Source organism: Notothenia coriiceps, unplaced genomic scaffold (genome assembly GCF_000735185.1).
Source record: "Notothenia coriiceps isolate Sejong01 unplaced genomic scaffold, NC01 NC01_scaffold00009998, whole genome shotgun sequence".
NCBI lineage: Eukaryota > Metazoa > Chordata > Actinopteri > Perciformes > Nototheniidae > Notothenia > Notothenia coriiceps.
The window spans coordinates 155,252-166,072 of NW_011342699.1; the positions used below are offsets into that span (position 1 = coordinate 155,252).

The 10,821-nt window shown below is 40.2% G+C and overlaps 3 protein-coding genes across 3 annotated transcripts in view; 1 reads left to right on the forward strand and 2 right to left on the reverse strand.

The window, feature by feature from the left end:
• cxxc1b (CXXC finger protein 1b) overlaps positions 1 to 4,011 on the reverse strand; it is a 10,268-nt gene extending 6,257 nt beyond the window's left edge. Inside the window, exons 1-8 of the mRNA XM_010771436.1 lie at positions 3,872 to 4,011; positions 2,656 to 2,771; positions 2,472 to 2,572; positions 2,161 to 2,360; positions 1,631 to 1,786; positions 1,132 to 1,281; positions 928 to 1,035; positions 636 to 814 (exon numbers count right to left, since the gene is read on the reverse strand). Of these exons, the coding sequence (XP_010769738.1) occupies positions 636 to 814; positions 928 to 1,035; positions 1,132 to 1,281; positions 1,631 to 1,786; positions 2,161 to 2,360; positions 2,472 to 2,572; positions 2,656 to 2,771; positions 3,872 to 3,874 (1,013 nt within the window). The 5' untranslated portion in view covers positions 3,875 to 4,011. The remainder of the gene's footprint in view (positions 1 to 635; positions 815 to 927; positions 1,036 to 1,131; positions 1,282 to 1,630; positions 1,787 to 2,160; positions 2,361 to 2,471; positions 2,573 to 2,655; positions 2,772 to 3,871) is intronic.
• Positions 4,012 to 5,643: 1,632 nt separating this feature from the next.
• LOC104945759 (uncharacterized) lies at positions 5,644 to 7,846 on the forward strand. The gene is made up of 3 exons (XM_010771476.1): positions 5,644 to 5,773; positions 6,518 to 6,730; positions 7,560 to 7,846. The coding sequence occupies exons 1-3, from the start codon at positions 5,644 to 5,646 to the stop codon at positions 7,844 to 7,846; spliced, it is 630 nt and encodes a 209-aa protein (XP_010769778.1).
• A 28-nt stretch (positions 7,847 to 7,874) lies between these two features.
• Positions 7,875 to 10,821, reverse strand: part of tfe3b (transcription factor binding to IGHM enhancer 3b) — a 10,339-nt gene continuing 7,392 nt past the window's right edge. Inside the window, exon 8 of the mRNA XM_010771478.1 lies at positions 7,875 to 9,962. Coding sequence (XP_010769780.1) covers positions 9,471 to 9,962 — 492 coding nt within the window. The 3' untranslated portion in view covers positions 7,875 to 9,470. The remainder of the gene's footprint in view (positions 9,963 to 10,821) is intronic.

Sequence of the window (10,821 nt, forward strand, 5' to 3'; positions counted from 1 at the left end):
TTACAGTCCTGCCATCCTCCCTAGGGTCATGATGAGGTTCACGTAAAGCACGGTTACTGTATTATATTATTGAGGTGGAATTGTCCGGGGCTACAGAAAAAACATTCGGGGCAGGCCAAAATATTATTTTACCAACAATGTGGAATTTATTGGCTCCATATTACACAGATTATGCACAGCGGGTGCAGCAATAACCGTCAAATAATAATTCAGACAGGGGAGCTCCGCACCCCCTGCCTGCCGCTAGGGGGTGCTGCAGCGCCCTCAGCACCCCCCTTCCCGCGCCCATGGGCCTACCTGCCTGTCAGCCTTCCATCTGTGCATTAACTTATCTCGTGCCATCATTGGTCATGTACTTGTTCGTGTGTGTTGGAGGAGGGGCTCTGTAAGGAAGTCTGAAGGAAGGGGCAGATTTTTTTTCTGCTGCGTACTTTCAAATTCGTACTCAAGCTAGTTTCACCATTCTTACCTACCCTACCTTTAAGGTGAATCCAGAATGTTTAAGTGTCATTTTAAGCATATTTGATGATTATATTTGGGTAATGCCGTGAATCGCAATCATTCGCGACAGGCTAATCGTGACAAGATGCCTTGATGGAATAAAGTGCATGACTGGTGAAAGTAGGAGTCCTTACTTGGCGGCTAGCTTCATGCCGCACTCCTCAGAGCAGTACTTGGAGCCGGCTCTTGTCGGCTGCACACAGCTCGGCCCGAGACACTGCCGGTGCCCCGTGCTGTCCCGCAGCTCGCCCTTCTCACTGGATCTGGTTTTGTCTTTGTGCTTCTGCTTCTGTTTGTGCCGCCGGGACTCCTTCTAGATAATTAGAAAAACAAGGACATGTTAGAATATGTGTTAGTATCATTGACCATGCGAACACCTGGCAGAACTTCAAATGATGATGATGAGAATTGTTCAAGGGAACTCACTTTCTTGTCAAACTTCTTCTCTCTTCTCTTGACGTGCTTCACCTTCACAGCTTTCTTGCGCATGACAGGACTGAAAGGCGCCTCATCATCTTCATCAGTGTTCCATCCCTTGGTGAGAGGAGAACAATAAAGACTCAACTTAATGTTTCCAGATCAAGTGTTTTAGCTGTTAGTGTTTTTACGCAACAAGATGCTGTTACATACCATGCTGTTGTTGTTGTTCCCTGATGACTTGTACTTCTGGTAGAGCTCCGCCTCGCTGTCGTAGTCGTCAGAGTATCGCCTCCGTCTGTGGTAGTTGTTTTCCCTCCTTTCTTGCAAAGCCAATTCCTCGTCTTTCACACGCAGCATTTTCTGTACACAAGACAGTGCATAAATACTTCAGCTAATCGCTTCAGGAAGGAAAAAAACATACACAAATAGTCTCATTTACAAACCACTGTGTCTAAAAAGGTACCGTATAATATATGATATGCATGATTAATATTACAGAGCAATGCTAATTTAGGGGACAAGAATATGTTTGTCTCACAGTTTGATCATGGCGTTTCTAAGATGAGATTAAATGAAGTGCATCCATACAAATTCATGATTAAGTCACATGAAGCTAAAAATGTAAAAAGTTAACAGGGCAAAAATGTCAAATATTCTGGTGCACTTTCGCTCGTATAATTAAGTTTGTAAGTCAAATAGAGTGACTTACCCTGGCTCGGACCTCACACTGCCTGAACCTGCACTTCTGCCTGATTTTGTTGGGGCCTCCGAACTTCTTCATGTCCTTACAGAAGTCACACGTGGCGCAGTCCTCCGTCCTCTTGCACGGCTCACACTCCCCACACATCCGCACTGAACGCTTCACCTGACGAAAAGCAAACAATGGGCAATAAGAGCCGTCGCATCCTAAGAAGTGTGCTTTGTTTTACATCCTACATAACATTGAGGAAGATGAAGACCAGCTGAACAATAGGGCTGCACAATATATCAAAAGTCTATTGTAATCTATATTAGCATTTGCAGTACATGTATCTCAAAGACTGCTTGAACTGCCATACATGCTATTCATTAACGCTCTGCATGTTAACATATGTGGCCAATCAGATGGAGCCCCGGTGCTCTAGATTCAACCGTTCGTAATCATTTGAAAAATCTCACGCCATTTATTTTGTATACTTTTTTGATGCTCTTGGGATGCTGCAGTCAAACCTTAATAATTAGGTCAGAAGTGCAACTTACTTTAGATCCACGCCGCCTTTCACTCTTATAGTCAGGAGTACTCGGGGTGCTGTACTGCCTGTCCGACTGTCTGTCCGACTGCCTGTCCGACTGTCTGTCTGATTGTCTGTCCGATCCTCTGTCCGATCCTCTGTCATACTCAACCTCCTTCTCTCTGTTTTTCTTTGTTCTGTACTTTATTTCCAGAGAGGGGTTTTTACCTGGTGACAGGGGGAATAGTGACGCAGGATTGTCATGACTTTGTGATGTACTTAATGTTAAGCTTGGCATTTTCAAATGCTGTGACAACAGAAAAAACATCTTCTCATTACCTTTGCATTTCATGCAATACCATTCTCTGATTGCCTTCGCCTTCTTCTCAGTGATGTTAATGCAGTGGCCATGGAACCACTCGTTACACTTGTCACAGCCGCTGTCAGTGGGAGAAGCAAATAAAAGAATGAGTGTATGAGCATCGGAGCATCCATATGCGGTGATAAGAGAAACCGGACTTACATCATGAAGCAGTTGATGTCTGCTTTCCTGCAGATACAGTACAGTGGTGCGTTCTCCCCGTCCATGCTGCTGTTCTCAGGCCCTGGTGCATGGTCAAGGTCAGACATTTCGCTGTCCTGAAAGTACAATATGTATTATAACACACATAAAAACTGGTAAACATATAGACAACACCTGCATAACTGACTGATGAGCTGCTGGACACGTTTCTCTCAAATAGAGCAGAAGGCTGTTTAAGTGATAAAGCCATATTTGGGTTTTCACAATACCACTACTTTGAAGAGTAGTTCTGCTGTAATACAGTTTTGCTGCTCAGTATCTTCTCCTATCTAAGTCTCTGCATTGAATTTCCCCAACCATACATTTTCAACAGTATAATTAAATTAATCTCCAGTCAAATGAAACAGATCCTTCTTCATGTCAGAAAAATGTACACTCCTGTTTCTATAATTGTAGTCAAATACAAACATGTTTATTACACTGTAAGGACCAGAGCATGGTGTTTAACATTTGCAACTAGGCTTAGGTAGCAGATTTGTATAGCCGACTTTGTTAACTTATCATCCTTTATTTCTACTGTATATTATTCATACTGTAATATCCAGCAAGAAAGACTTAAGAATACTGTTCAAAATATTAGTAGTTGGCAAGGTAACCAGCACGTAGAGTAAACGGCAAACTCCGAGTAATAATAAAACCTGCTTTGATTATCTTTTACTATCAACATGTATATATTGTACTTGTTAGTTCCGTTTCATTTCCTATTGTGAGATGTTATTATGTTCTACTGTCGTTTACTTTCACATTTGCAATGCCTTGTTTACATGCTGCTTTGACAGACAATTGGCATGAATAAAGTCAATCTTATCTTATTATTTTACACACATACTGTATGTTATATGGATCTGTTAGCATGCTAGGTAACATTAGCCAATTAGCATCAGCTGGCTAAAACGTCAGTTAACGATGCCAAAGTGGCTTACTTTGCTGTACCACATACACAGTGAGTTATGAAAAGTACATTGAATTTAGCTAACGCTGTAAAGTCATTTTAAGGCCTCATAATGACTTGTATTTAAGCGCTAAAAGCTAACCGAGTAGCATCACAACAGTCTCCTCTGGGATGTAAACTTACGGCCGTTTGACGTTAACGTATTAGTCTTCTTTTTTTTAAATTAGCTAACTTTGATAGAAGCTGCATTTATCGCTTACTTACCATTATGGGAGATCTTCAAACGTTACACGCTTGGATCGTTCACCAATTTTTAATGGAAAGAAAACAGATGCAACACCAAAACAGTGAACGAATTAGCTCGATAGCTAGCGTTTCGCTAAGATGTACACGGAAATAACATCGATCATAATCGGCTGAACTCGTTGCTACTCGTAAAAATACACGAATCTCATTGGTCGTTGGTCATGTGTTATTCTTCTTCTTCGGTGGCAAATTAACCATCAAACGGTGCACTACTGCCACCTGTTGGATTGTTTAAGAAATGCGTTTAGTGCGGAAAATACTCGCACAAATCAAATCAGTGGTTTTTCTATTATGGTCGTCACAATAATGCTGTAGTAGGGGGAATATATAGAATACAGTTTAAATATGAGGAATATAGGATGATACTAGTTTATTGATAATCATGCTACTATATGTGTACTTTAGTTCTTATTAGATATAAATGTATTATTGTTTTGTCTTGTGCCATTGGTCGAAAATATAAATAGAACAATATATAATTCACATAAACTATTTAAAATATATGATATTAAAAGTAATATTGCACATTATATCTCAAAAGTTATGTATGTACAGGAGGAGAAATACAGGTGCCTTAAAAAGCAAAAACATTAAAACCATTCATGTTTCTGTTATTTCACAAACACACACGCACATTCACACACACACACACACACACACACATTCACAAAAAAACACACACACAGATAAAGAGAGAGAGAGGGAGAGAGAGAGAGGCTTTATGTTGCAGTTAAACCTCCAATGCTGAGATTTCACTGAGGGATGCGTCTATGATAAACGCTTCATAGTGGATTGCATACTTCTACAAAATGTCATGAGAAGTGAGTACAATTTGTATTTTACAATATTCTCCATTTACAGACAGCAATAGTGAGGGATAACCACTGTGGGCGTTGGATTCCAGTACATAACAGCAATGAATCATATCAGGCAAATCTTTAGTTTTCAATATTTGACGGCTTTCATCTATTCCTTCGATCAAATAAACTGAATTATAGTTCATTGAATTTAAATCATTTTAACTTGACTCATTCACTTCAACACGATACTACATTATACCCTATTTACATCCTTGGTATCATCTTTAAATGATTACTGTATACCTAATAGATAATAAGTACAAGAAAGAAAGAAAGAAATAGTCAATATGATAAAATATTTGAGATAGTTGCCACGAGGTGTTCTCTGTTTTTTCTGCAAAAAACCCTCTGTCAAGATGTCACAGGAAGTAAGTATTACATTAATAATTGATGAAAAGTCAAATCAAGGTCTCACATTCTCATATAGCTGTCAGAATATCCCTGTGCTGCCTCTCATCATTGTAAATGTTTTGAAAATGCTGATTAATAATAGATTAACTTCTCCGCCATTTCTGAGATGTCCACTCATCACTAACAGCTATGAAACCTCAACTACACATCTGACTGCGGTAGAGAATGATGCGGTTTAATGTCATAATATTAAGTGAATTATAAATAAGGAAGTAAGTAAGTAAAGGTTTAAGGTTATGATTTCTTATGTTTCATTCACAGACATAAAAAAAGGTAGGCTGATGCACATAAAAAATGAATATTAACAATGAACAAACACAATTATAAAATATATATAAATGAAAAGATATGAGTAAAATAAGAATAAAACAAATATATATATAACTGTTACATTTTATAGTTTGTTTCATATTAAACGGTTCTGATTTGTTGTCTTTCATTTACCGAGCTTGAAGCAGGATGGATGGAAAACTGGATTGTCTAGCTCTGAATGGAAAGATGGAAGATGGAAATAAAGTCAAACCAAACATCTGTGACTCACCGACCGATGCTTCTAAGTGTCCCATTTTACCTGAGGACTCCATTGCAGGTAAATTCACAAAACAGGGTTTTGTATGGTTTTAAATCAAATGAGTTGTCATTCAATTAGGATAGTCTATAAATACCACAGTGACGCAATACTGCATAAATGTCACAAGTAAAATCCTGATTTGAAAATGTTACTTAAGCAAAAGAACCAACATTTAAGCATAAAATATATTCAAAGTACAAAAAGTAATATCAGTCGCTGCAGAATGGCCCATTGCATTCTGTATATCATATATTTGTTTTATTATTGAAGGATTAAGGTTTTTTTTTGCAGCTAGTGAAGGGGAAGCTAAACTCATTACTATAAAGATTGCTTTGTCGCTTGTGAATTTACTTGAAGTATTAAAGTCTCATTAATGCAAAGTAAGTTACTCAAGCTTTCAGATAAATGTTCAAAATTGCAGTAACTACCTACGAATTGTTATGGAGTAGAAGTATAAAGTATCAGAAAATCAAAGTGCTTAAGATAAAAACAAGTATACCTTAAATAGGTACACTACATTTATTTTCCACCACTGTTTGGCTCTTTGGTAAAAATGAAATGTTCTTTTCTCACAGGGTCTTTGACTGAAGTCACCATTTTTTCAGAGCAGATCTCCTCCGAAGACTTATCTTTAACTGACATCCCTATGAATGTTTTCCCAACAGTAATAGGTATACCTTCATCTCTGAACTCTTTTGTTAATCGCTATTTTTTTTGTTGCAGTTTTGATGAAGATTTGTTCAATTTGTATGTCCGGTGCAGATACCACCTTGCATAAAAACCCAAAAGGAGGAGAGAGCGTAGATGTGTTCCCCTGCAGCTCTGTGGAGCCGCCGCAGCCTCTTTGTGCCGCGCGGCCCTCCTCCATGGAGGCCTGCACTGTGCAGGAAATGAGTCAGACGTTCACTTCCATCAGCCGGAGTCAAGACAGCCTCAAAACCACCACCACGGTCCACACTGAGCCCGATGCTGACGGTAAGGACACACTCTTTAGTAATGGTAACTGATAAACAGTGTATGACAGTTACATATGAATAGGCTATATGTGACAGTTTGATGAGATGAAACTACCAGCTCACACACACAAATAAGTATACTGATATTGAATAAATAACAATAGACAAAAATGTTTTTTTTTAGGATCCCCTCTAACATTTTGAATAACTATAGTCTGATATACGGATAAAGGAAACACCCATAAAATGCCAATTATATTTATTGTTCAGCCCCCGCCACTTCAGGGCTAATTTTGTCCCATTTTATGTTGTGTTGTACCACCTTGTAATGATTTGTGGCAACATTCAAAATAATTTGGCTTTACAATGTATGTTTTAGAAACCTTATAGGGGCCCTATTGTGCTTTGAGTTTTTTTTTACCTTTCCTGTAGTGTGTTATAGGTTGTTGTGCATGTAAAGGGTCTGAAACGCCTCCATTGAACTCCTGGAACATATAGTGACATCACCTCATAACACTTGTGCTTCTATTGGGTAGCGCTCCGACACATTGTACGTGATAGGCTAAGGGGTGGGACACTTTTAAGCGGTTGATCAATCACAACAGAGCCGGACAGCTAACCAATCAGAGCAGACTGGGCTCTGGTTTCAGACAGAGGGCGAAAAGAGGTGATGCAGCACAGGCAGTATGAGAACAATAAAGAGCTTTTTGAACATTAAAGCATGGAGACATGTCACAGTAGAGACACAAACTACGAATACAAATCTGAAAATTAGCTTCATAGGACCCACTAAATGTTTTTTCTCTCAAATTGAAGCATCCTTGTCTCTCTTTTCCTCTTTCCCCAAGACCTTTGTGCTGCAATCCTTCTGTCCTGCCTGTTCTGTCACCCTCTGGACTGTTTCCTGGCCGTGATGAGAGGCTGTAACGGCTGCATTTGGTCTCTGTGCTCGTGCCTCTGCGGCTGCGAGCCCAGCACCCTGGAGCCCCTCCTGGGCGTCACCCGGAGCGGCGACCTCTGCGGGTGTCTGGGTGTTCGCTGCTTCCTGTGCGACTGTCCCACCTACGACATCTGCCTCCAGACCACCGAGTGCCTGGACCTCGCCATGGAGATCTCCCAAATGCTTTACCACTAAACGCAGCCAATAACCACAGACACACAGGAAATATACATAGGAATCATTTATTTGTTAAAATCTTTTCCGAAAGCCAACTTGTAGGGACACAAATGCTACCAGTTCATGGTTAACAGTCAATGTTAGCACTCAGATAAATGTCAAGGTAGGACATGGTTAATATATGGAGGAGGGCGTTAAGTATGAGCGGTAAAATCTCTCATTTTATGGGACTAGGAACAACGCAGTTTTGAAGCATTTAGCCATGTAGCAGAGCTCATAATCAATCAATCTAACCACCAAATAGTTAGAATATATTTGGCTGCTGAGTAGTTTAAAATGTATACAAGTCAATAACTTGGAGGTTGTGTCGGAGGAAAATAAAAATCAGTCTGTCAGTGTTTTAAAAAAAAGAAAATTTTAAACTCACATTCATGTACTGTACACCATGTCGCGTAAAGCATCTGACCAATTAAAATGCCTTTCTAAACGTTGTGGCTATTTTATTGAGTAATAATTGCATTGCAGGTTTCACACGACAAACGGTTATACCTTATCGTTACAGACGTGAGGCTAGTGGTTGGTTTAAAAGAAAGTCAAAGCCCTCTGAATTCAAACTACAATGAGCGATAATAAACTATTAGATGCATCACTGTTGATCGTCCAAAAACCGAAATAAAACAGAAGCCATAATCTTTGAAGAACCAGTCAAATCACCCAGTGACAAACAACGACTGACAACACAGATATTAGTGAGAAGAGGCGACTTCTATTAAGGTATAAAAGTGTAATGAACTGCAGTACTGTTGTAAAAGATGAAATTGTTCTCATTCTGTCTTGCATTTCAATTGACTGCGTGAATATATTCAAAAATAAAAAACCGCTGATTTGTAATAGCTACTCTGGAAGAAGTCCTGCTTTGGCTAGCTAGCTGCAGCAGAGAGTGATTTTCCATTGCTTTTAAATGTTATTACAAATACATGCATCCCTGGGCCTTATCCGTCCACTGTGTGTGATAGTAATAAAAACAGACAAAAGCTCTCATAAAATGCATAGACTGCCTTCAAATAAGGTGCAATAAAACTGCTCAAAATAAAATATTCTTATATACATTATGCGGTAAATATTTCACGATGTGCCAATTCACTTTACATAGATCCCTTCTGTAGCTGCTGGTGAGACAAACCAACATGGAGCAGCTGCTATAAACAAACCCTGATTCCAGTCATTTGAAAAAAAAAAACGAAATATAATTTGTTTGTTAAAAAATAAACCTCACAGCTTTCTTCCCTAAGTATGAGCATATAATAAATTCAAGCAAACTTTAAAATCCCTCTTATATCTCTGAAGTAAAATCTATTTATAGAATGTGTTATCGCTTAATCCATGCCCCTATTATACAATATTACATTTCTTGATAAGATTGCATTTAAAAACCCAGACATAATCATCTGAACAGCTCCAAACAGGAACAATAATCATAATAATAAGGTCTGTATGGCGAAATTAGGAATAACGTACTTTGTCCAATGTTTGTTAGTTTTGATCTTATTGTTTCAGTCCTATAAACAGACTTGTGTTATTTTGGGATAGACGCCCCGGCCTTCTCGTCCCTGCAGACAGTCTCTGCCAATCAAAGAGCTCATCATAAGTCCTCGTCCATCTCCAGGCTGCTCCTGCGACTGCTTGTTTTCGAGGCACAGGGTGACAGAGGGGAGAAGAAAGACTCCCCCCCCCGATCCAGGGTGCACCCGTCGTCCATGAGAATGTCTCCCAAGCTCACGTCGGGGTAGAACTCCGAGGCCGAGGCGTCGTCCAGCTCGGCGAAGCTCAGGCTGCCCAGGTCCAGGGGGCTGCTGAGGGTGACCCCCGCGGGAGAGTCTGAGGAGGGGGGGGACAGGAAGGAGGCCGGGAGAGGCTGTCCGACGAGGCCCAGGTGGCTCTGGGAGGAGAGTCCTCCGGCGCTGGGAAGCTGGCCGCTCTGAGGGAGCTGCTGCTGCTGCTGCTGCTGGAGCAGGGGGGGGTCGGGGCTCAGCCCGCCCAGGCCGCTCAGCCGCGCCTGCATCTCCAGCTCCTGGGAGAGAAAGACGGTGGGATTTTTACATGCAGAAGCAAAAGAGTGGTGCAGGAAAGAGTTCTAAAATCCGGAAATGAGTTAGCATTTGACCACTTCCATTTCCATTACGTTACATTTCATTTAGCTGAAGCTTTTCAATCCAAAGCCGAACAATGAGTGCAATAAACCATAACGATACTAACTCAGAACAACAGTGCAGGTCCTGTTTATCCGCTTCCAATAGAGAGGCGAAGTCCCTCCCTTTCCGGGGGAGCTCCATGGGACCTTATTTCGGAAAAAGTATGTATTGAAATCAATGGAGAGAGAAAAATTATCTTTCGATCCCGTTTGAATTGTGCCACGAATTAACATATGATGTTTGTCAAAAAAAATGTTGTCGTAAAACTGAAGTAAAACTTTTTTTTGTGAAACCGCTCAATGAACTACATCTCCCATCTCGCACCACACACCAAGACGGCCGTCACGTTGGCACATTTCACTTCTTTCTTTCAGAATGAGGCAAAAAGTATTAAACGAGGTGAAAATCACTCCAAGTCTGGGCATGTTGAGAGCTTTACATACACACAAGGGGAGTTAGTCTGTTCCGTAAGAGCCAGCATGCAGGACCGGGATTCTGGGATTTGTAGTCTTTCTAGTTGCGTATTTTTCATAGTCTTATATTTCAACAGTTTTACGACAAACTGCGACTTTTTGACATGGAAATAATTTGATAAGATTGACAAACATCATATGTGTAATTCGTGGCACAATTCAAACGGGATCGAAAGATAATCTTTCTCTCCCATTGACTTCAATACATCTATTTTTCCGAAATAAGGTCCCATGGGTCGGAGTAGATGGAGGGACTTCGCCTCTCTATTGCAGCTACAGTAAAATATTATGTTTTTTAAAAGCATTCAACAGAAGGGTGACAATTACA

Coding starts and splice junctions, on each gene's coding strand:
- LOC104945759 (XM_010771476.1), top strand. CDS start 5,644: ATGGATGGAAAACTGGATTGTCTAGCTCTGAATGGAAAGATGGAAGAT. Junction 5,774..6,517: donor ACCTGAGGACTCCATTGCAG/GTAAATTCACAA, acceptor TGTCCGGTGCAG/ATACCACCTTGCATAAAAAC. Junction 6,731..7,559: donor CACTGAGCCCGATGCTGACG/GTAAGGACACAC, acceptor TCTTTCCCCAAG/ACCTTTGTGCTGCAATCCTT.